This window comes from Rhinopithecus roxellana, chromosome 8, assembly GCF_007565055.1.
Source record: "Rhinopithecus roxellana isolate Shanxi Qingling chromosome 8, ASM756505v1, whole genome shotgun sequence".
Classification (NCBI taxonomy): Eukaryota; Metazoa; Chordata; class Mammalia; order Primates; family Cercopithecidae; genus Rhinopithecus; species Rhinopithecus roxellana.
In genome coordinates, this window is record NC_044556.1 from 16,191,637 (window position 1) to 16,215,917 (window position 24,281).

General features: G+C 46.4%; 1 protein-coding gene and 1 pseudogene across 1 annotated transcript in view; one reads left to right on the top strand and one right to left on the bottom strand.

Moving 5' to 3' along the window:
- Positions 1–869, bottom strand: part of LOC115899249 — a 19,463-nt pseudogene extending 18,594 nt beyond the window's left edge.
- NWD1 (NACHT and WD repeat domain containing 1) overlaps positions 847–24,281 on the top strand; it is a 34,629-nt gene continuing 11,194 nt past the window's right edge. Inside the window, exons 1-6 of the mRNA XM_030935011.1 lie at positions 847–979; positions 9,543–9,751; positions 11,910–12,182; positions 13,734–13,824; positions 16,352–16,506; positions 18,493–18,769. Coding sequence (XP_030790871.1) covers positions 868–979; positions 9,543–9,751; positions 11,910–12,182; positions 13,734–13,824; positions 16,352–16,506; positions 18,493–18,769 — 1,117 coding nt within the window. The 5' untranslated portion in view covers positions 847–867. The remainder of the gene's footprint in view (positions 980–9,542; positions 9,752–11,909; positions 12,183–13,733; positions 13,825–16,351; positions 16,507–18,492; positions 18,770–24,281) is intronic.

Below are 24,281 nucleotides of genomic sequence, written 5' to 3' on the forward strand. Positions count from 1 at the left end.
TTTCTTTCTTTCTTTCTTTCTTTCTTTCTTTCTTTCTTTCTTTCTTTCTTCCTTTCCTTCTTTCGTTGTTGAGACAGAGTCTCCCCCTCTCACCCAGGTTGGAGTGCAGTGGTGTGATCTCAGCTCACTGCAACCTCCACCTCCTGGGTTCAAGTCATTCTCCTGCCTCAGCCTCCTGAATAGCTAGGATTACAGGTATGCTCCACTATGCCTGGCTAATTTTTATATTTTTTAGTAAAGACTGGGTTTCTCCATGTTGGACAGGCTGGTCTTGAACTCCTGACCTCAAGCAATCCACCCACTTCGGCCTCCCAAAGTGTTGGGATTACAGGCATGAGTCACTGTGCCCAACCACAGCCAATGTAATTTCGTTTCTGAGTTTTCTTCAACTAAGGCAGGGTTTCTTAGCCATGGCATTGCTGACTTCTGTGGCTGAATCTTTCTCTGGGATGGAGTTGTTATGTATTATTGGGTGTTGAGCAGCATCCCTGGCTTCCACCCACCAGATGGCAGTAGTGTCCTTGAACATCCTTGTCCCCAGTTGTGGCACCTCAAGATGTCTCCGGACACCGATGTGTGTCCCCTGGGTGAGCACTGCTGGACTAGACAGACACTTATGACCACACTGTGATTCAGTCCCCTCTCTGAAGTGAATGTCACAGCCCAGAGTGTGAATCTGTGCATCTGAGTCTGTGAATCTCTAATCCTTGCTGTGTAGCTTTGGGCAAGGGACCAAATCTGTCCATGCTTCAGTTGTCTTATCTGTGAAGTGGGGGGGGGCTCATTAGAGGACCCCATAGCTGAATACTTGGACACAGGAACTGAGATCACTGCTGTTGCCTCTGTGTGGCTGCAGGCATCACCGCCATGGAATGGGGTGTGGAGGAGAAGCTGCTGGTGATTGGCACCCAGGATGGCATCATTGCTGTGTGGGACATGGAAGAGCAGCATGTGATCCACATGCTAACGGGACACACAGGTGAGATTTGGGAAATGGGATTTGTGAGGCAGGCAGATCACTTAAGCTCAGGAGTTTGAGACCAGCTTGGGCAACATGGCGAACCACGTCGCTACAAAAAATGCAAAAATTAGCCAGGCATGGTAATGTACACCAGTAGTTCCAGCTACTTGGGAGGTTGGGGCATAAGATTCACTTGAGCCCAGGAGGTTGGGGCTGCAGTGAGCTGTGATTACACCACTGTACTCTAGCCTGGGCAACACAGCCAGACCCTATCTCTAAATAAATAAATAAATAAATAAATAAATGTAGGGCTACATTTATTTATTGACCTGAGATCTTATTACTATTGTTTGAGGGCAAGGGTTGTGTTTTATTCAACATACTCCGTGCTTATTTGTTGAATAAATAAGTTAAAATATCCCATGTGTTTAAAAAATACATTTAACAGAATCAAGCCATAGAAAATTAGCTTTAGAAAGAATCTAATCTAGGCCAGGCGCGGAGGTTTGCGCCTGTAATCCCAGCACTTTGGGAGGCCTAGGTGGGCGGGTCACGAGGTCAGGAGATCGAGACCATCCTGGCTAACACGGTGAACTCTTGTCTCTACTAAAAATACAAAAAAAAAATTAGCTGGGCATGGTGGTGGGCACCTATAGTCCCAGCTACTCGGGAGGCTGAGGCAGGAGAATGGCGTGAACCCAGGAGGTGGGGCTTGCAGTGAGCCAAGATTGCACCACTGCATTCCAGCCTGGGCGACAGAGCAAGACTCTGTCTCAAAAAAAAAAAAAAAAAAAAAAAAAATCTAATCTAACCCTTTTATCTAATTAAGAAAACAGGTTGGGCATTTTATTTAATTAAGAAAACAGGACTCACATCTATAATCCCAGCACTTTGGAAGATGGGAGGATCACTTGAGGCCCAGAATTCAAGACCAGCCTGTGCAACAGGACCTCATCTCTACAAAAAAAAAAAAAAAAAAAAAAAAAAAGTTTTTAAGTTAGCCAGGCATGGTGGTGTGCACCTGAAGTCCCAGCTACAGTGGGAGGCTGAGAGGCTGAGCTAGGAGGATGGCTTGAGTCCAGGAGTTGGAGGCTGCAGTGAGCCATGTTTGCACCACTGTATTCCATCCTGGGCGACAGAGTGAGACCTTGTTTCCAAAAAAACAAACAAACAGAAAAACAGATGGGGATGGAGAAGGTCTAAAGAGCTGAATCAAATTCCTATTAGTTATGACATATTCAAATTTTTAAAAAACTTAAAGCAGTGCCCTAAAAAGCTCAATTGACAAGATACATAATATTGTAACACAATCTTTTGAAAAATCACAAGTGTAGTTGGCCCTCCATATCTGTAGCTTTTGCATCTATAGATTCAACCGACTGTGGATTGAAAATATTTGGAAAAGCTGGATGCAGTGGTGTGTGCCTGTAGTCCCAGCTACTTGGGAGGCTGAGGCAGGAGGATGCCTTGAGCCCAGGAGTTTGAGGTCAGCCGGGGCAACAGAGTGAGATCCTGTCGTTTGGTTGTTGTTGGCTGTGTTTTCCTTCCTTCCTTCCTTCCTTCCTTCCTTCCTTCCTTCCTTCTTCCTTCCTTCTTCCTTCCTCCTTCCGTCTCTTTCTTTCTTTCTTTCTGTCTTTCTTTCTTTCTTCTTTCTTTTCTTTCTTTTCTTTCTTTCTTTCTTTCTTCTTTCTTTCTTTCTCTTTCTTTCTTTCTTTCCTTCTTTCTTTCTTCCTTCCTTCCTTCCTTCATCTCCTTCTTTCTTTCTTTCTTTTTTCTTTCTTTCTTTCTTTCTTTCTTTCTTTCTTTCTTTCTTTCTTTCTTTCTTTCTTTCTTTCTTTCTTTCTTTCTTTCTTTCTTTCTTTCTTTCTTTCTTTCTTTCTTCTCTTTCTGTCTGGATCTTACTTTGTCATCCAGCCTGGAGTACAATGATGCAATCATGGTTAACTACAATCTTGACACCCCAGGCTCAACCAATCCTCCCACCTCAGCCTCCTGAAGAGCTAGGACCACAGGTGCATGCCACCATGCCCAGCTAATTTTTAAAACATTTTTTGTAGAGGCTAGGTCTCACCGTGTTTCCCAGGCTGGTCTTGAATTCCTGGCATCAAGCCATCCTCCCACCTAAGCCTCCTGAAGTGCTGGGATTACAGGCATAAACCGCTGTACCTGTCTCTTAAAAATAAATTTTAAGGCTGAGCATGGTGGCTCACACCTGTAATCCCAGCACTTTGGGAGGCTGAGGTGGGCAGATCACCTGAGGGCAGGAGTTCAAGACCAGCCTGGCCAACATGGCAAAACCCCGTCTCTACTAAAAGTACAAAAATTAGCCAGGCGTGGTGGTGCACACCTGTAGTCCTAGCTACCTGGGTGACTGATGCAGGAAGATTGCTTGAACCTGGGAGGTGGAGGTTGCTGTGAGCCGAGATCACGCCACTACACCGCAGCCTTGACGACAGTGAGACTCCGTCTCAAAAAGAAAAAAAAAGGCTGGGCACGGTGGCTCACGCCTGTAATCCCAGCACTTTGGGAGGCCGAGGCGGGTGGATCATGAGGTCAGGAGATCAAGACCATCCTGGCTAACAAGGTGAAACCCCATCTCTACTAAAAATACAGAAAATTAGCTGGATGTGGTGGCAGGCACCTGTAGTCCCAGCTACTCAGGAGGCTGAGGCAGGAGAATGGCGTGAACCTGGGAGGTGGAGCTTGCCGTGAGTCGAGGTTGCGCCACTGCACTCCAGCCTGGGCAACAGAGTGAGACTCTGTCTAAAAAAAAAAAAAAGAAAAAAGAAAGAAAGAAAAATTAAGTATACGGGAGCAGATGTAGTCCCAGGCTGAGGCTGAGGCAGGAGGATCGCTTGAACCTGGGAGATCGAGGCTACAGTGGGCTGTGATTGCATTACTATGCTCCAGCCGGGGTAACACAGCCAGACCCCTATCTCTAAAAATAATAACAATGTAACAATAATAGGCCTGGCGCGGTGGCTCAAGCCTGTAATCCCAGCACTTTGGGAGGCCGAGACGGGCGGATCACGAGGTCAGGAGATCGAGACCATCCTGGCTAACACGGTGAAACCCCGTCTCTACTAAAAATACAAAAAAACTAGCCGGGCGTGGTGGCGGCGCCTGTGGTCCCAGCTCCTCGGGAGGCTGAGGCAGGAGAATGGCCGGAACCCGGGGGGCGGAGCTTGCAGTGAGCTGAGATCCAGCCACTGCACTCCAGCCCGGGCGACAGAGCAAGACTCCGTCTCAAAAAAAAAAAAAAAAAACAATAATAATAAAGCATACAGGAGGATATGTATAGGCTATATGCAAATACTGCACTATTTCATATAAGGCACTGGAGCATCTGTGGATTTTGGTATCTGCAGGGGTGAAGGAAGGGCAGGGAAGAGGAAAGATCCTCCCAGGTTCAGGAAGCAGCAAGTGCAAAGGTCCTGAGAGGGGAGTGAGGTTGGCGGGTCTATAGAACAGCAAGGAAATCATGAGGCTGGAGCTCCAGAGATTGTGTCAAATAAAAAGGAGCAGTCAGCTGGGCACGGTGGCTCACACCTGTCATCCCAGCACTTTGGGAGGCCGAGGCAGGTGGATCATGGGGTCAAGAGATTGAGACCATTCTGGCCAACACGGTGAAACCCTGTCTCTACTAAAAATACAAAAATTAGCCAGGCATGGCGGCGTGAGCCTGTAGTCCCAGCTACTCGGGAGGCTGAGGCAGGAGAATCACTTGAACCTGGGGGGCAGACGTTGCAGTGAGCCGAGATTGCACCACTGCACTCCGGCCTGGACAACAGCATGAGACTCCATCTCAAAAAACAAAATAAAACAAAACAACAACAACAACAAAAAGGAGCAGTCACCAGAGGCCACATGGTGTATGACTCCCATGGACATGAAATGTCCAGAACAGACTAATCCACAGAGACAGGAGGCAGACTAGTGGTTGCCAGGGGTCGGGGAGGGGAGTGGGGAGTGACTGTTGATAGGGACAGGGTCTCCTGGGGGGTTGCGAATGTTCTGGAACTAGATAGAGTGATGGTTACACAACACTGTGAATGTGCTAAATACCACTGGATTGTTTGCTTTAAAATTATTAATGTGATAGGCCAGGTGCAGTGGCTCACGCCTATAATCCCAGCAGTTTGGGAGGCTGAGGCGGGTGGATCACTTGAGGTCAGAAGTTCAAGATCAGCCTGGACAACATGGTGAAACCCCATCTCTACTAAAAATACAAAATGAGTTGGGCGTGGTGGTACATGTCTGTAGTTCCAGCTACTCAGGAGGCTAAGGCAGGAGAATCACTTGAACCCCAGAGTGGGAGGTTGCAGTGAGCTGAGATTGCGTCACTGCACTCCAGCCTGGGCGACAGAGTGAGACTCTGTCTCAAAATAAATAAATAAATGAATTAATTAAATTAAATAAAAATTAATGTGATAAAGAAAAAAGAGGATGACTGTTTTTTGAGATTATGAAAGTGTTCTGAACTTAGTTTGGGGTGATGGTTACACAGCTCTGTGAACACACTAAAAACCACTGAATTGTGTAATTCTAGATTGAATGGGCAAATTTTGTGGTTGTAAATTGTCGATCCATAAAGATGTTAAGGATATTTTATCATTTCAGTCGAACTATGTACCATGTTTATAAATATATATACACATATATTTATCTATTTTTGTGTATGTAGTATATGTATATATTTATGCTTTATCTATATAAAGCATAATATATGTGTATAAAACACAAATATATACATACATAAAAGCATATATATATACACAAAAACATATACTTAAATATATAAATATATACTATATATATATTTTTTCAGTTTTGCCATAAACATTCTTTTGTGTCCACTGAGTTTAAAAAAAAATTTTTTTTTTTTTTTTTTTTTGGAAATAGAGTCTCACTCTGTCACCCAACCTGGAGTGCAATGGCATGATCCCGGCTCCCTGCAACCTCCGCCTCCCAGGTTCAAGTGATCTTCCTGCTTCAGACTCCCAAGTGGCTGAGATTACAGGCGCCTGCCACCACACCCGGCTAATTTTTGTATTTTGAGTAGAGACAAGGTTTTGCCATGTTGGCCAGGCTAGTCTGGAACCCCTGACCTCAACTGATTCACCCACCTTGGCCTTCCAAAGTGCTGGGATTACAGGTGTGAGCGACCGCGCCAGCCTATTTTTATTATTTTTACTTTTATTTTTATTTTTGAGATGGAGTTTAGCTTTTGTCGCCCAGGCTGGAGTGCAACGGCAGGATCTCGGCTCACCGCAACCTCTGCCTCCTGGGTTCAAGTGATTCTCCTGCCTCAGCCTCCCGAGTAGCTGGGATTAAAGGTGCCTGCCACCACGCCCAGCTAATTTTTGTATTTTCAGTAGAGACAGGGTCTGGCCATGTTGGCCAGGCTGGTCTTGAACTCCTGACCTTGGGTGATCTACCCGCCTTGGCCTCCCAAAGTGCTGGGATTACAGGCGTGAGCCACTGCACCCGGCTTTTTACTTTTCTTTTAGAGACAGGGTCTCGCTATGTTGCCCGGCTGGTCTCGGACTCCTGGGCTCAAGTGACCCTCCCACTTCGGCCTCCCAAAGTGCTGGGATTACAGGTGCGAGCCACCTGACCCAGTCAGATCCTTGTTTTGATTTTATTGTATTTTATTTCATTTATAATTTCCACCATTAATTTCAGGGGGTACATGTGCATGTCTACTGCATGGGTGTATTGAGTGATGCTGAGGTTTGGGGTACAAATGACCCCATCACCCAAGTAGGGAGCATGGTACCCAAGAGGAACTTTTTAAGCCCTTGACCCGCTTCCTCCTTCCCCACTCCAGTAGTCCCCAGTGTCTGTTGTTCCCATCTTTATGTTGGGGACACTTTTTTTTTAATGAGACAGAGTCTTACTCTGTTGCCCAGGCTGGAGTGTAGTGGTGCAGTCTCGGCTCACTGCAACCTCTGCCTCCCAGGTTCAAGCAAGTCTCCTGCCTCAGCCTCCCGAGTAGCTGGGATTACAGGCACCCACCACCACACCCAGCTAATTTTTGTATTTTTAGTAGAGACGGGGTTTTGCCACGTTGGCCAGGCTGGTCTTGACTCGAACTCAAGCAATCTGCCCACCTGAGCCTCCCAGTGTGCTGGGATTACAGGCATGAGCCACCTTGCCCAGCCTGGGACCACTTTTATAAGGACACTAATCCCATTCCCCAGGGCTCCACCCTCATGCCCTAATCACAGCCTGATGAACTGTTTATTAAGCACCATCTCCATTTGTCTGTTATATGTTGTATCTCCTCCACATCTCTCATGATGTGCCTTTCAACTACAGTTTATCCTCCTGAAGTTTTACATTTCTACATAATCCAGTTGGTCAATTTTTCCCCCTTATGCCTTCCAAATGGTTTTTTTTTTTTTTTTTTTTTTTTTTTTTTTTTTTGTTGAGACGGAGTCTCGCTCTGTCACCCAGGCTGGAGTGCAGTGGCCAGATCTCAGCTCACTGCAAGCTCCGCCTCCCGGGTTTACGCCATTCTCCTGCCTCAGCCTCCCGAGTAGCTGGGACTACAGGCGCCCGCCACCTCACCCGGCTAGTTTTTTTTTTTTTTTTTTTTTTGAGTAGAGACGGGGTTTCACCGTGTTAGCCAGGATGGTCTCGATCTCCTGACCTCGTGATCCGCCCGTCTCGGCCTCCCAAAGTGCTGGGATTACAGGCTTGAGCCACCGTGCCCGGCCATGCCTTCCAAATTGTATGTTTTCCTTAGGAAATAGCTCTCTAAGATTATTATTTTTATTTATTTATTTATTTTGAGACAAGGTCTTGCTGTGTTGCTGAGGCTGGAGTGCAGTGGAGTGATCATAGCTCACTCCAGCCTCAACCTCCTGGGCTCAAATGATCCTCCCACCTCAGCCTCCCGAGTAACTGGGACCACAGGTGCATCCCACCACACCTGGCTTATTATTTTTTTTACAAGATTATAAAAATGATAAGAGAAATCCTATAATTTTTCTAGAAGTTTCCCCCTTTTTACATGGTTATTAACTTTAGACACTGTAGATGCTAAATCTTTGTAAAACTCAATTATCTGTTTAGTACAAATTCAACATCTGGGGCAATTCATTGACTCAATCAGCTGTGGCCCTCTGAATTTTGCTCTGCCACATTTCATTATTTTCCATTTGGACAGGTTCTATCAATTTAACTAACAGAAAGAGGCTCTCAAAAAAAAAAAAAAAGAGGTGAGCAGATCACCTGAGGTCAGGAGTTCGAGACCAGCCTGGCCAACGTGGTGAAAACCCATCTCTACTAAAAATACAAAAATTTGCCAGGCGCGGTGGCACATGCCTGTTATCCCAGCTACTCATGAGGCTGAGGCATGAGAATTGCTTGAACCCATGAGACAGGTTGTAGTGAGCTGAGATCACACCACTGAACTCCAGCCCGGGGGACAGAGTGAGGCTCCATCTCAGAATAATAATAATCATAATAATCATCATCATCATCGTCATCATCGTCATCATCATTATTATCATAGGCCAGTCACGGTGGCTCATGCCTGTAATCCCAGCACTTTGGGACGCCAAGATGGGTAGATCACCTGAGGTCAGGAGTTCGAGACCAGCCTGGCCAACATGATGAAACCCCATCTCTACTAAAAATACAAAAAAATTGCCAAATGTGGTGGTGGGCACCTGTAATCCCAGCACTCGAGAGGCTGAAGCAGGAGAATTGCTTGAACCCAGGAAATGGAGGCTGCAGTGAGCCAAGGTCACGCCACTGCACTCCAGCCTGGGCAATACAGGCAAAACTTTGTGTCAAATTAATAATAAATAATAGTAAAAGGCTGGGCATGGTGGCTCATGCCTGTAATCTCAGCACTTGGGAGGCTCAGGTGCATGGATTACTTGAGGCCAGGAGTTCAAGGCCAGCCTGGCCAACATGGTGAAACTCATCTCCACTAAAAATACAAAAAATTAGCCAGGCATGGTGGCGGGCGCCTGTAATCCCAGCTACTCAGGAGGCTGAGGCACAAGAATTGCTCAAACCCGGGAGGCAGAGGTTGTAGTGAGCCAAGATTGAGCCACTGCACTCCAGCCTGGGTGACAGAGATTCTGTCTTCAAAAAAACAAAACAACAACAGCAACAAAAACAAACAAACAAAAAACCCAAAAAAGCAAAAAACAAAAAAAAGAGGAGAATTACATAATTGTTTTGAAATAATTATCCTTGGTTACGAAGATCAATAATAAGGGTGCGGCTGGAGAGGCAGTTGCTGGGGAGATAGCCTTGCAGATGTATTTTTTTCTGTAAGGTTGCAGTAGCCTTTGTGCAAGGTTGTGATTTTTGTAGTCTTTTCTGTTATCAGGCATACAAGTGTGAGAACCCTCTCTTCATACCTTCCTTCATAGCCTCCGTTTGTCAGGATTTTCTCAACGTTAGTGACTCCATTTTTATTCTGATAACTTTCACAATTCATTTCCATCCATCTTTTCTTTGGTAAACCAGGGTATTTCCCAGCTGACAAGCATTTTGATAGCTGCAAGGTCAAAATGTTCCCAGCTAATATACTCTCCCCCACCCTGGCCTGCCACAGGAGAGGTGAGGTGCGTGAAAGTATTTGCCAAAGGAACCCTTGCCATCTCTGCTTCGAAGGATTACACGCTACGCTTGTGGAACTTACTCACTGGCCAAGAGAAATTTACCATTTGGGATGGAGGCTCAAAAAATCCCACTGAACCTCAGATCTGGAGCCTTCATGTGGATGAGGCACACAAAGTTGTGTATTCGGCATCTGCCTCAAAGGTAACAAACACCTGCCCTATTTGTAAAGGAAAGCTGAGACCAGGGCATTCAAAGACAGAATAGGCCATTTCTATAAGGAGGGTTCCCTGATACAGTGGTGGAGTATGGGTGTAAACAGTGTACACAACCACTTGAGAGGGTGCCATAAGAGGTTTCAGACTTCATAGTTGGATTAGATAATCTTGGTAATTCTTTCTGACCCCAAGATTTGAAACCTTTCATCTTTTTTGAATATCAGCGTTTTAGGGCTATACATTTCCCTCACAGTACTGCTTTACCTACATCCTATACATTTTGACATGTGTTTTCATTTACATTCAGTGTAAAATACTTTCAGATTTCACTTTTGATTTCTTCTTTGGTCCATGGGCTATTTAAAAGTGTGCTATTAGTTTCCAGATAGTTGAGGGATTTCCAGGTAGGGTCCTGTTCTTTATTTTTTTCTAATTAAATTTCATTTGTATGACATAAAACCTTTCAAATTCATTAAGACTTGTTTTATAGTCTCTGTCTCTCTTCTTTCCTTCTTTCTTTCTCTCTCTCTCTTTTTTTTTTTTTTTTTTTTTTTTTTGAGATGGAGTCCTGCTCTGTCACCCAAGCTGGAGTGCAGTCGCACAATCTCAGCTCACTGCAATCTCCACCTCCCAGGTTCATGTGATTCTCCTGCCTCAGCCCCCTGAATAGCTGGGACTACAGACGTGCGCCACCATACACAGCTAATTTTTGTATTTTTAGTAGAGACAGGGTTTCGCCATGTTGGGCAGGCTGGTCTCAAACTCCTGACCTCAGCTGATCCACCCACCTTGGCCTCCCAAAGTGCTGGGATTACAGGCCTGAGCCATCATGCCCAGCCTGTTTTATGGTCTCTCTAAATGTTCCGTGGGCTTCTGAAAACAATGTCTATTCCACTGTGTTATTCCATTATATCAATCATAACCCTATGATTTCATAGTTTTATAAATGGAGACACACAATAGCATCGTGGGTAATAGCTTAGTAATTGATGCCAGGAAGAAAAAGGTCTTTATTTAACTCCCAGTTAAGTTTCTTGGGAACTGAGTGACTTTGGTCATGTCATTCACCATTCTGAGTCTCATTGCTTCCCCTTCCTCATAAGATCATGAGATATATCCTGGCATAGTGCTTAGCACACTGTAAGCACCAAATAATTGATATCTATCTATTATTATGTTACATGAGTGGTTGTTGACAGTAATATTGGTGCATATAAATCATGCTGCCCAAAATAGGAGTCACAAACCAGATGTACCTATTAAATATTTGAAATTCAGGCGGTAGGGGGCAAGGGGAGGGACAGCATTAGGACAAATGCCTAAGGCATGCAGGGCTTAAAACCTACATGACGGGTTGATAGTTGCAGCAAACCACCATGGCATATGTATACTTATGTAACAAACCTGCATGTTCTGCACATGTATCCCACAACTGAAAGTAACATTAAAAAATTAATTAATTAATTAATTAAAACACTTAAAATGTGTCCCAACATACTGAAATTCAAAGACCTAGTATAGTAAAAATAATATAAACTATCTCAATAATAATTTTTGTATTGCTTATGGGTTGAAGTGATACCACTTGGACATATTGAGTTAAATAAAATATAATACTAAAATTGATTTCACTTGTTTCTTTGTACCTTTTGTAAGGTAGCTAATGAATTTAAAATCACACGTGAGGCCTCGCCCACCTCTCCTTTATTTCTCTGAATTGGGAGTGTTAAAAATAAAATGCATAGGCCGGGTGCGGTGGCTTACATTCATAATCCCAGCACTTTGAGAGGCCGAACAGGGAGGATAGCTTGAGCCCAGGAGCTCAGGAGCAGCCTAGGCAACATAGTCAGACCCTGTCTCTACAAAAACAAATTTAAAAATAGCCAGGCATGGTGGTGTGTGTCTGTGGTCCCAGCTACTTGGGAGGCTGAGGTAGGAGGATTGCTTGAGCCCAGGAGGTTGATGCTGTAGTGAGTCATGATTGCACCACTGCATTCCAGCCTGGGTGAAAAAGAGAGGATCTGTCTCCAAAAGAAAAGAAAATGTATAAAGTATACAAGAGAACGCATCTTGCGTTTGACTCTGGGAAACTTACAGCCTAGGTCTCCTGCCAAGATGCTGCTTCCTCTTTATGATTCTATTAGATCAATGCTTGGAATCTGGAAACTGCAGAGCCGGTTTTCCATATCCTGGGAGATGCCTCTGATCCTTGGATGTGCATGGCCATGCTGGCCTCCCAGGCCACGCTGCTGACAGTGTCCAGGGATGGTGTGGTCAGTCTGTGGAGCTCAGCCACAGGAAAACTTCAGGGGCAGCAACATATGTCCAGCATCAAAGAAGAAACACCTACCTGTGCCGTCTCAGTCCAGAAGCAAGGAAAGCTTGTTACTGGATTTAGCAATGGCTCCATCTCTTTGGTAAGCACCTTTACTGTCTTTGATGAGAACATTAACTCAGCTTGAAATGCTCAGACATGCTAGAAGTTGGGAAAAATAATCTTGCCTTGTATCTTTGTTTTGTTTTATTTTTGAAATGAAGTTGAATGCAGTGGCACAATCTCAGCTCACTGCAATCTCCGCCTGCTGGGTTCAAGCGATTCTCCTGCCTCAGCCTCCTGAGTAGCTGGGATTACAGACACCTGCCACCATGCCCAGCTAATTTTTTGGTATTTTTAGTAGAGGTGGGGTTTCACCATGTTGGTCAGGCTGGTTTTGAACTCCTGACCTCAACTGATCCACCCACCTCGGCCTCCTAAAGTGTGGGGATTACAGGAGTGAGCCACTGTGCCTGACCATTTATTTATTTATTTAATTTTTTTTGAGATGGAGTCTCGCTCTGTTGCCCAGGCTGGAGTGCAGTGGTGCACGACTCCATGCCTGGCCAATTATTAGTATTGTTTTTTGTGGAGATGGGGGTTTCACTATGTTGCCCAGGCTGGTCTCGAACTTATGGGCTCAAGCAATCCAGCAATCACCTTACTTTAGCCTTCCAAAGTGCTGGGATTACAGGTGTGAGCCACTGTGCCTGGCCAGAAGTTGTTTTTTACCTTTTTTTTTTTTTTTTTTTAACTCTTTTTGTTTGTTTGTTTTTGTTTGAGACAGAGTCTCACTTTGTTGCCCAGGCTGGAATGCAGCAGCGTGATCTCGGCTCACTGAAACCTCCACCTCCTGGGTTCAAGCAATTCTCCTGCCTCAGCCTCCCCAGTAGCTGGGACTACAGGCATGCGCCACCGTGTCTGGCTAATTTTTGTATTTTTAGTAGAGACGGGGTTTCACCATGTTGGCCAGGCTGGTCTTGAACTCCTGACCTCAAGTGATCCACTTGCCTCGGCCTCCCAAAGTGCTAGGATTACAGGCATGAGCCACCATACCAGGCCAACTTTTATTTTTTCAATTAAAAAAATATTTTAAGAGACAGAGTCTCAGTCTGTCACCTAGGCTGCAATGCGGTGGCACAGTCATAGCTCACTGCAGCCTCCAACTCCTAGGGGCAAGAGTGACCCTCCTGCTTTAGCCTCCTGAGTAGCTGGGACCACAGGGGTGTACCACCATGCCTAGCTAAAAATTTTATTAAGAGATGGGGTCAGCCGGGCGTGGTGGCTCATGCCTGTAATCCCAGCACTTTGGGAGGCCAAGGCAGGCGGATCACCTGAGGTCAGGAGTTCAAGACCAGACTGACCAACATGGTGAAACTCTGTCTCTCCTAAAAATACAAAAATTAGCCAGGCGTGGTGGCGCATGCCTGTAATCCCAGCTACTTGGGAGGCTGAAGCAGGAGAATTGCTTGAACCCAGGAGGCGGAGGTTGCAGTGAGCGGAGATTGCGCCACTGCACTCCAGCCGGGGAGACAGAGCGAGACTCCATCTCAAAAAAAAAAAAGAAAAAAGAAAAAAGAAAAAAAGAAAAAATTCCAAACTTGTAAGACTTAACCCATGGAAGTGCCTGACAGGCATCCTTGGTTCTGCACAGGTTTCCTCCAAAGAGCACAGATTGCTGGAGAAGCTTCCAGATGCTGTGAGGTTCCTGGTGGTCTCTGAAGATGAGTCCCTCCTCGCCGCAGGTAGCATTTAGCTCTCATTTGGAGTAGTGAGGAAGCTAATCGGGATCAGGTTGGAGAAGGGGGTGGGGCTTGGGAACAAAGCAAGGTCCTAGGGCCAGAGGTTAGCAAACTTTTTCTGCCAAATGGCTTCGTAGTAAACATTTTTTGCAGTCTAGATGAGACAGTCTCAGTTGCAAAGACTCAACTCTGCAGTTATGGCACAAAAACTAGACTAGACACCATTTTTCTGTTCTCTTTCTTTCTTTCCTTTTTTTTTTTTTTTTTGCGATAGGGTCCTGCTGTGTCACCCAGGCTGGAGTGGAGTGACTCCATCATAACTCATTGCAGGCTTGAATTTCTGGGCTCAAACGATCCTCCCACCTCAGCTTCCTGAATAGCTGGGATTACAGGCACGCACCACCATACCCAGCTAATTTTTGTTTTTTTGTTGAGACGGAGTTTCACCATGTCGGCCAGGCTGCCTTGGCCTCCCAAAGTGTTGGCATTACAAATTTGAGCCACCACACCCGGCCTAATTTCCTCTTTTATTTCCACCATCTGCAACCTAATGGATGGTGGCATGTTAGCAGCTCAGTCAGCCCCTTTCCCCTTTCTGGCCTACAGCTCTGGGAGTGGCTTGGCCCCACCACTGTTTCTATTGCATGGTGCAGCTGCCCTCTGCCAGCAGGGACAGAGGGCCACAGTGTTACAGCCTTCCTGGGTACCCGCATCCAGTGAGTCCTAAGCTCTTGTACCATGTCCAAGAAGAATGAAGTCATGCTGACAATTGAAAAGTGATAAGGACAGAGAATTTTACTGAGCAATGAAACAGCTCTCAGGGGATAGGGGATGTGAAGGTCGGGTCATCTCTCTCAGTGTGTCTGAGTCTGGGAGTTTTTGTAGGCACAGGATGGGGGAGGGGCAGGCAGTAGGTAGCATTGGAAAAGGTAACATTTAGTTGGTTAAAAAGCATTATTCAGGCCAGGTGCAGTGGCTCATGTCTGTAATTCCAGCACTTTGGGAGGCCAAGGTGGGCCATCACCTGAGATCAGAAGTTCAGACCAGTCGGACCAACATGGTGAAACCCTGTCTCTACTAAAAACACAAAAATTAGCTGGGCACGGTGGCAGGCACCTGTAATCCCAGCTACTCAGGAGGATGAAACATGAGAATTGTTTAAACCCAGGAGGTGCAGATTGCAGTGAGCCAAGATCACGCCACTGCCAAAAAAAGTCTTATTCAGAAAGAATCAATCAGGAAAGGGTGGGCAAAAAGGCACAGGAGTTCTCACTCTGGGTTATGGATTTCATTTGGAACCAGCAGCCCAGGCTGTTTTTGGTTCAAAGGTACAATTTCACCAGGGACCTATTCCTATCTGGCTAGGCATTTGCCTGCCTCCTGCCACTATCCCTTCCTTTCTCCCTTCTTACTTTCTTTCCTCTTCTTCCTTCCTTCTTTCCCTTCTCATTTCTCTCCTTCCTCCCTTCCTCTTTACTTTTTTTCTTCCTCTCTATCTCCTTGACTCTCCTCTCTCCTTCCTCCCTTCCTTCCGTCATAGTTATCAAAGGCCTGCTGTGTGCCCAGCTTTGTGCTAGTTTCCGAGATACCATGATGAGCCAAAGAGGCAGTCCCTGCTCTTCAAGAACTTACAGTTTCATTATAATAACGTTACAAGTTTCCTTAAGATGAGTGATTAGTGGCTGGGTATGGTGGCTCACGCCTGTAATCCCAGCACTTTGGGAGTCCAAGGTGGGTGGATCACTTGAGGTCAGGAGTTTGAGACCAGCTTGGCTAACATGGTGAAACCCAGTATCTACTAAAAAATACAAAATTTAGCCAGGCGTGGTGGTGAGCACCTATAATCCCAGCTACTCAGAAAGCCGAGGTGGGAGAATTGCTTGAACCCAGGAGGCAGAGGTTGCAGTTAGCCAAGATCATGCCATTGCACTCCAGCCTCAGTGACAGAGCAAGACTCCATCTCAAAAAAAAAAAAAAAAAGAAAAAGAAAAAAAGAAAAGATGAGTGATTACAGAAGTCAGCATCCCCTTGCCCCCAACCTGCTGTGGGCTATGTGCAGATGAGGACAGGACTGAATCCACCTTCACCATCCTGGATCCCTTCTCCTGGCACCTAGCAGGGGCTCCAAAACATCCTTTTTTTTTTTCGAAACAGAGTCTAGCTTTGTTGCCCAGGCTGGAGTGCAGTGGTGCAATCTCAGCTCACTGCAGCCTCTGCCTCCTGGGCTCAAGCAATTTTCCTGCCTCAGCCTCCTGAGTAGCTGGGATTACAGGCATGCGCCACCACACCTGGCTAATTTTTGTATTTTAGGTAGAGAATAAAATACATGAAACATTGGGGTTCACCATGTTGGCCAGGCTGATCTCGAACTCCTGACCTCGAGTGATCTGCCCCCTTTGGCGTCCCAAAGTGCTGGGATTACAGGCATGAACCACCACACCCAGCCTCCAAAATGTCTCTGTTGATGGAGGGAATGACCCTCAACCCCCTCCAGGCATGAGAGGTGTAACCCCAATTCCTGCCGTTTCAGGCTTCGGAAGATCAGTGCGGATATTCTTGGCGGACTCGAGAGGCTTTCGCCGGTTCACGGCCACGAATCTGGAACACGAAGACGTGGTGGAGACGGCTGTTTTCGGTCCTGAGAACAACCTGATCGTCACAGGGTCCCTGGATGCACTTATTCAGGTGAGAGGAGATCATCCTCACCTCCGTCTCGGGAATAGACAATGTGATTCTTTGGGGATGTTTGGCTGCAAAATACAGACACCCACAAAAACGAGTGCAGGCAAAATAGGTGAGTTCACTGGGAGGATATGGGGGTGTATCCTCCGCCCCAGTGGCAGACCTGGTTGGGAATTACCGAAATGTTTAACAAAGGAGGTAGCATTCCCAAAATGATCCTCAAACCTTGGGGGCAGATTTAGGCCTTCAAAGTGGAGCAGGGTTGTGGGGGAGGAAAATTCTCAATTTAAGTTCAAAGTTGTCCAAGCTGGCGAGAAAAGTAGATGGTGAAATAGTGGATCTTCAGTGTTTTAGTCTCAGGCCCCTTGAAGTTCTCTCTTTTTTTTCCCCTCCTTCTTATGAGCTATTTTTTCCAGTTTTAAATAAATTGACAAATAGACTGTGCACAGTGGCTCACACCTGTCATTCCAGTACTTTGGAAGGCCAAGGCAGGTGGATCACTTGGGCCCAGGAGTTCAAGACCAGCCTGGGCAACATAGCGAGACCCAGTCTCTACAAAAAAACACAAAAATTAGCTGGGCGTGGTGGCACGTGCCTGTAGTCCTAGCTACTCAGGTGGCTGAGGTGGGAGGATCACATGAGCCCAGGAAGAGGCTGCAGTGAGCTGTGATTATGCCACTGCACTTCAGCCTGGGTGACAAAACAAGAACCTATCTCCAAAAAAATAAGAATAATTTTCTTTTTATTTTTTGAGACCAAGTCTCACTCAGTCGCCCAGGCTGGAGGGCACTATGGTGTGATCTCAGCTCACTGCAACCTTTACCTCCTGGGTTCAAGCAATTCTCTTGCCTCAGTCTTGTGAGTTGCTGGGATTACAGGCACCCACCACCATGCCTGGTTAATTTTTGTATTTTTAGTAGTTAATTTTGTATTTTCATCATGCTGGCTAGGCTGGTCTCGAACTCCTGACCTCAGGTGATCAACTGCCTTGGCCTCCCAAAGTGCTGGGATTACAGGCGTGAACCACCGTGCCTGGCTAGAATAAAATAATAATAATAATAAACAAAAAACATTAAAAGTTTTGAGCTTCCAGACCCTCTAAAAAAGATTTACAGGGCACCCTCCAGGGGTTCCCTGGAACACACTTTGAGAACTGCTCTGGAAGCTGCTGGGTTCAAACGTGAGGAAGGTAAAGGAATGGGAAGATGTGAAGGCCCTTGAACTACAGCCTGAAAATTCACCTTAGGTGTACTACTGAATACTACTTATTTCTTATTTATTTATTTATTTATTTATTTATTTTTATTTTTATTTTGACGGAGTCTCACTCTGTCACCAGGCTGAAGTGCAGTGGTGCAATGTCAGCTCACTGCAATCTCTGCCTCCTGGGTTCAAGCGAGTCTTCTCCTCAGCCTCCCAAGTAGCTGGGATTACAGGCGTGCACCACCACACTTGGCTGATTTTGTATTTTTAGTAGAGATGGGGTTTCACCATGTTGGCCAGGATGGTCTTGATCTCCTGACTTTGTGATCTGCCCACCTCGGCCTCCCAAAGTGCTGGGATTACAGGCGATTACAGCCACCGTGCCCAGTCAATGTATTTATTTTTATTTTTATTTATTTATTTTGAGACAGAGTTTCGCTCTTGTTGCCCAGGCTGGAGTGCAATGGCATGATCTTGGCTCATTGCAACCTCCACCTCCCAGGTTCAAGCGATTCTCCTGCCTCAGCCTCCTGAGTAGCTGGGATTACAGGCTTGTACCACCACGCCTAGCTAATTTTTTGTATTTTTAGTAGAAACGGGGTTTCTCCATGTTGGTCAGGCTGGTCTTGAACTCCCGACCTCAGGTGATCCACCTGCCTCAGCCTCCCAAAATGTTGGGATTACAGGCGTGAGCCACCGCGCCCGGCCCAATGGGCTGAAGCGCGTTTCTGAACTACGGTTGTCCACAGAAGACGTCAGATCTGCCCTCCTGTTCTGCTTCCTCAGGTATGGAGTCTGTCAGAACAGGGGACCCTGCTGGACATCCTGGAAGGCGTTGGGGCCCCCGTAAACCTGCTGGCCCGCGGTGGGGCTTTGGTGGCGTCTGCTTCCCTGCAGTCCTCATCTTTCAAAGTCTGGGATCTCAGCAACGCTCATAGGTCCCGGGTCCCTGCACCATTTCTGGACCGCACTGGCCTCACTGCAGTGTCCCACAATGGAAGCTACGTCTACTTCCCCAAAATTGGGGACAAAAACAAAGTCACTATTTGGGACTTGGAAGAAGGTTGGTAAGGTATAAGTATGGTCATTTTTGTGGGTAAGGCTTGGAGCCATCTGTCTTAGTTTAGGCTGCTGTAACAAATCATCCCTACAGGCTGGGCCCCATGGCTCACGCCTGTAATCCCAGGGCTTTGGGAGGCCTAGGCGGGTGGATCTCCTGAGGTCAGGAGTTTGAGACCAGCCTGGCCAACATGGCGGAACCCTGTCTCTACTAAAAACACAAAAATTAGCTGGGCATGGTGGCACATGCCTGTATTCCCAGCTACTTGCAAGGCTGAGGCAGGAGAATTGTTTGAACCTGAGAGGCAAAGGCTGCAGTGAGTTGAAATCGCGCCACTGCACTCCAGCCTGGGCAACAGAGCAAGACTCTGTCTCAAAAAAATAAAATAAAATAAATTATCCCCATAGACTGGGCGGCATAAGCAAGAAACATTATTCCTCAACATTGTGGAGACTGGGAAGTTCCAGATCAAAGTGCGAGCAGATCTGGTGTCTGGTGAGGACCTGTTTCCTGATTCACAGATGGCCATCTTCTTGATGTGTCCCCAGAGACAGAGAGAAATCTCGTGTCTCTTCTTATAAGGGCACTAATCCTATCACGAATGCCCCACATTCATGATCTAATCACTTCCCTGTCACTCTGCTACAGTTTGGAGGTTTGGCCCTACAAACCTGATATTGACATTTAATATCCGGCTGGGCATGGTGGCTTAAACCTATAATCCCAGCACTTTGGGAGGCAGAGGCAGAAGGATTGCTTGAGCTCAGGGTTCAAGACCAGCCTGGGCAACATGAGAGGACACCATTTCTACTGAAACTTTAAAAATTAGCTGGATGTGGCCAGTCACAGTGTTTCACGTCTCTAATCCCAGCACTTTGGGAGGCCAAGGCAGGTGGATCACCTGAGGTTGGGAGTTTGAGACCAGCCTGACCAACGTGGAGAAAACCCATCTCCACTAAAAAAATATAAAATTAGCCAGGCGTGGTGGCGCATGCCTGTAATCCCAGCTACTCGGGAGGCTGAGGCAGAAGAATAGCTTGAATCTGGGAGGTGGAGGTTGCGGTGAGCCAAGATCACACCTTTGCACTCTAGCCTGGGCAATAAGAGTAAAACTCTGTCTCAAAAAAAAAAAAAAAAAAAAAATTAGCTGGATGTGGTGGATGGCATGTGCTTGTTGTTCTAGCTATTTGGGGGGCTGAGGTGGGAGGATAGCTTGAGCCTGGGAAGTTGAGGCTACAGTGAGCCATGATCACACTACTGCACTCCAACCTGGGTGACAGAGTGAGATCCTGTCTCTTAAAAAAAAAAAAAAAAAAAAAAAAAAGCGAGGCGCAGTGACTCACACCTGTGATCCCAGCACTTTGGGTTGGCTGAGGTGGGCGGATCACTTGAGCTCAGGAGATTGAGACCAGACATCTCTACATAGAAGACAAAAATTAGCTGGGTGTAGTGGCACACGTCTGTAGTCCAAGCTACTTGGGAGGCTGTGGTGGTAGGATCATTTGAGCCCAGGAGGCAGAAGTTGCAGTGAACTGAGATAGTGCCACTGCACTCCAGCCTGGACGACAGAACAAGACCCTGTTTCAAAACAAAACAACAATAAAAAAAGAAATTTAATCCCCAGTGTTGGAGGGAGGCTTCATGGGAGGTGTTTGAGTCATAAGGACACATCCCTCGTGAATAGATGAATGCCCTCTCCTGGTGAGGCAGTGGTGGTGGTGAGTAAGTTCCTACTCTGTTAGTTCTCATGAGGTTGTTAAAAAGAACCTGACCCCAGCTACTCAGGAGGCAGAAACAGGAAGATGGCTTGAGGCCAGGAGTTCGAGACCAGCCGGGGCAACATGAACCCTGTCGCAATAAAAATAAAAATAATGGCCAGGCATGGTGGCTCACGTCTGTAATCCCAGCACTTTGGGAGGCCGAGGTGGGTGGATCACAAGGTCAGGAGTTCAAGACTAGCCTGGCCAACATGGTGAAGCCCCATCTCTACTAAAAATACAAAAATTAGCCGGGCATAGTGGCAGGCACCTGTAATCCCAGCTGCTCAGGAGGCTGAGGCAGGAGAATCACTTGAACCCGGCAGGCAGAGGTTGCAGTGAGCGCCATGGCACTCCAGCCTGGGCAACAGAGCAAGACTCTGTCTCAAAAATAAATAAATAAATAAATAAACAAAAATAAAAATAATTAGCTGGGCATGGTGATACTCACCTATAGTCTCAGCTACTAGAGAGACAGAGGCAGGAGGATTGTAGCCCAGGAATTTGAGGCTGTAGTGAACTGTGATTGCACCGCTGCACCCCAGCCTAGATGACAGAGCAAGACCCTATCTCAATTAAAAAAAAAAAAAGAAAAGAAAAAGGAAGCTGGCACTTCCCTCTCTCCTGCTTCCTCTGGCCATATGACCTCTGCACACCCCAGCCCCACTTCACCTTTCATATTAAGAAGCAGCAGCCTGGGGCCCTCACCAGAAGCAAAGTCTGGCACCATGCTTCCCGTACAGCCTGTAGAACAATGAGCCACATAAACCTCTTATTCATAATTATGCATTACTGTATTAGTCTGTTCTCACACTGCTAATAAAGGCATACCTGAAGCCGGGCATGGTGGCTCACGCCTGTAATCTTAGCACTTTGGGAAGCTGAGGTAGGTGGGTCATTTGAGTTCAGGAGTTCGAGACCAGCCTGGCCAACATGGTGAAACCCTGTCTCTACTAAAATTCCAAAAATTAGCTAGAAATCGCTTGAACCTGGGAGATGGCAGTTGCAGTGAGCCAAGATCTTGCCACTGCACTCCAGCCTGGGCAAGAGTGAGACTGTCTCAAAAATAAATAAAATAAAATAAAATAAAATAAAATAAAATAAGATAAAATAAAGTCAAGAAGACATACCTGAGACTGGGTAATCTGTAAAGGAAAGAGGTTTAATGGAGTCACAGTTCCACATGGCTGGGAAGTCCTCACAATCACGGCAGAAGGCAAATGAGGAGCAAAGTCACGTCTTACATGGCAGCGGGCAAGAGAACGTGTGCAGGGGAACTGCCCTTTACAAAACCATCAGATCTCATGAGACTTATTCACTACCATGAGAACAGTATGGGGGAGACTGCCTCCATGATTCAATTATCTCCACCTGGCCTTGGTCTTGACCCATGGGAATTATTACAATTCAAAATGAGATTTGGGTGGGGACACAGCCTAACCATGTCAACTACCCAGCCTCAGGTAGTCCTTCATAGCAACACCAACAGACTTACACAGGCCCCAGCTCCTAATACCATCCTATGGGGAGTGAGGATTTTGACATAGGAATTTGGTGGGGGGGGGGACACAAATCTTCAGTCCATAACATTCCTATAACTTCAATCAGGTAGAATGTAGCTAGTCAAAAAAAGGATTTCATTAGCAACACCAATGGACAAAGACAGGCCCCAGTTCCTAATACCATCCCATGGAGGGTGATGATTTTAACACAGGATTTGTGAGGGGACACAAATCTTCAGTCCATAACGCACCTATAACTTCAATCAGGTGGAAAGTAGCTAGTCATGGCCGGGCATGGTGGCTCACACTTGTAATCCCAGCACTTTGAGAGGCTGAGGTGGGCGGATCATTTGAGGTCAGGAGTTGGAGACCAGCCTGGCCAACATGGCAAAAACCCGTCTCTACTAAAAAAAAAAAAAAAAAAAAAAATTATCTGGGCTTGGTGGTGCGTGCCTGTAATCCCAGCTACTAGGGAGGCTGAGGCAGGAGAATTGCTTGAACCTGGGAGCGGAGGCTGCAGTAAGCCAAGATTATGTCACTGCACTCCAGCCTCAGCAACAGAGTGAGACTCCACTCCCTGAGGAAAAAAAAAATAAAGTAAGCTATTCAAAAACAGGACTTCATTTTATGCATTTTCTGCATGAGGTAGTTGGTAATCTGGTTGTTTTCATTTAGCCTGTTTTAATTCAGGTTACCTAGAAGCTGGGTCTGTGATGAGGATATTTGCACAAGTGATGTATTGAGGGGTATTTCCAGGAGAATCCCAGAGGGCGATGAGAAAACGGGGCTGACGGGAGAAACGGTTGGGCTAGAATGCAGGCTCAGCTAAAGTCCCCCTCAGCCTCATTCCACGGGGAGCCCTCGAAGAGGCACAGCACCAATCTTAGTCAATGCTGGCTGCTGTAACAGAATGCCATGGATTGGCTGGCTTAGAAAGAACAGCAAATGGGGCCAGGTGTTGTGGCTTATGCCTGTAATCCCAGCACTTTGGGAGGCTGAGGAGACAGGATCACTTGAGGCCAGAAGTTCGAGACCAGCAGTTCAAGACCAGCCTGAGCAACACAGTGAGACCCCACCTCTACAAAAAAATTTAAAAGGTATCAGGCTTGGTGGTACACACCTGTAGTCCTAGTTACTCCAGAGTCTGAGGCAGGAGGATTGCTTGAGCTGGGGAGTTCAAGGCTGCAGTGAGCTATGGTAGTGCCACTGCACTCCAGCCTGGGCAACAGAGACCCTGTCTCTCTGTTTTTGTTTGTTTGTTTTTTTTAATTTAAAGAAAGAATAGAAATTTATTTATCATATTTCTGGAGGAGGCTGGGGAGTCCAAGATCAAGGTGACAGCAACTTTAGTGTCTTGGTTAAAATAATTTTTTGGGGGGGGGCCGGGCATGGTGGCTCAAGCCTGTAATCCCAGCACTTTGGGAGGCCGAGACGGTCGGATCACGAGGTCAGGAGATCGAGACCATCCTGGCTAACACTGTGAAACCCCGTCTCTACTAAAAAAAATACAAAAAACTAGCCGGGCGAGGTGGTGGGCGCCTGTAGTCCCAGCTACTCGGGAGGCTGAGGCAGGAGAATAGCGTGAACCTGGGAGGCGGAGCTTGCAGTGAGCTGAGATCCGGCCACTGCACTCCAGCCCGGGCGACAGAGTGAGACTCCGTCTCAAAAAAAAATAATAATAATTTTTTTTTTTAACTCGGTACCTGGTGAGTGTCCTCTTTCTGGATCACAGATGGCCAGCTTTTCTTTGTCCTCACATGGTAGAAAGGAGCAAAGAAGCTCCCTGGGGCCTCTTTTTCTGTTGTTCTGTTGTATTTAAGAGACAGGGCTCACTCTACTGCCTAGGCTGGAGTGAAGAGGTACAATGACAGCTCACTGCAGCCTCGAACTCCTGGGCTCAAGCCATCTTCCCACCTCAGCCTCTTGAGTAGCTGGAACCACAGGTGCACCACCATGCCTGTCTCTTGGAGACTTTTACATTTTTAAAAATATTTATTTATTTATTTTTATTGTTATTATTTTTGTTGTTGTTGTTGTGTTTGAGATGGAGTCTCGCTCTGTCACCCAGGCTGGAGTGTAGTGGCGTGATCTCAGTTCACTGCAACCTCTGCCTCCCGGTTTCAAGCAATTCTCCTGCCTCAGCCTCCCGAGTAGCTGAGATTATAGGTGTGCAACACCATGCCTGGCTGATTTTTATATTTTTAGTAGAGATGGGGGTCTCACCATGTTGTCCAGGCTGGTCTCGAACTCCTGACC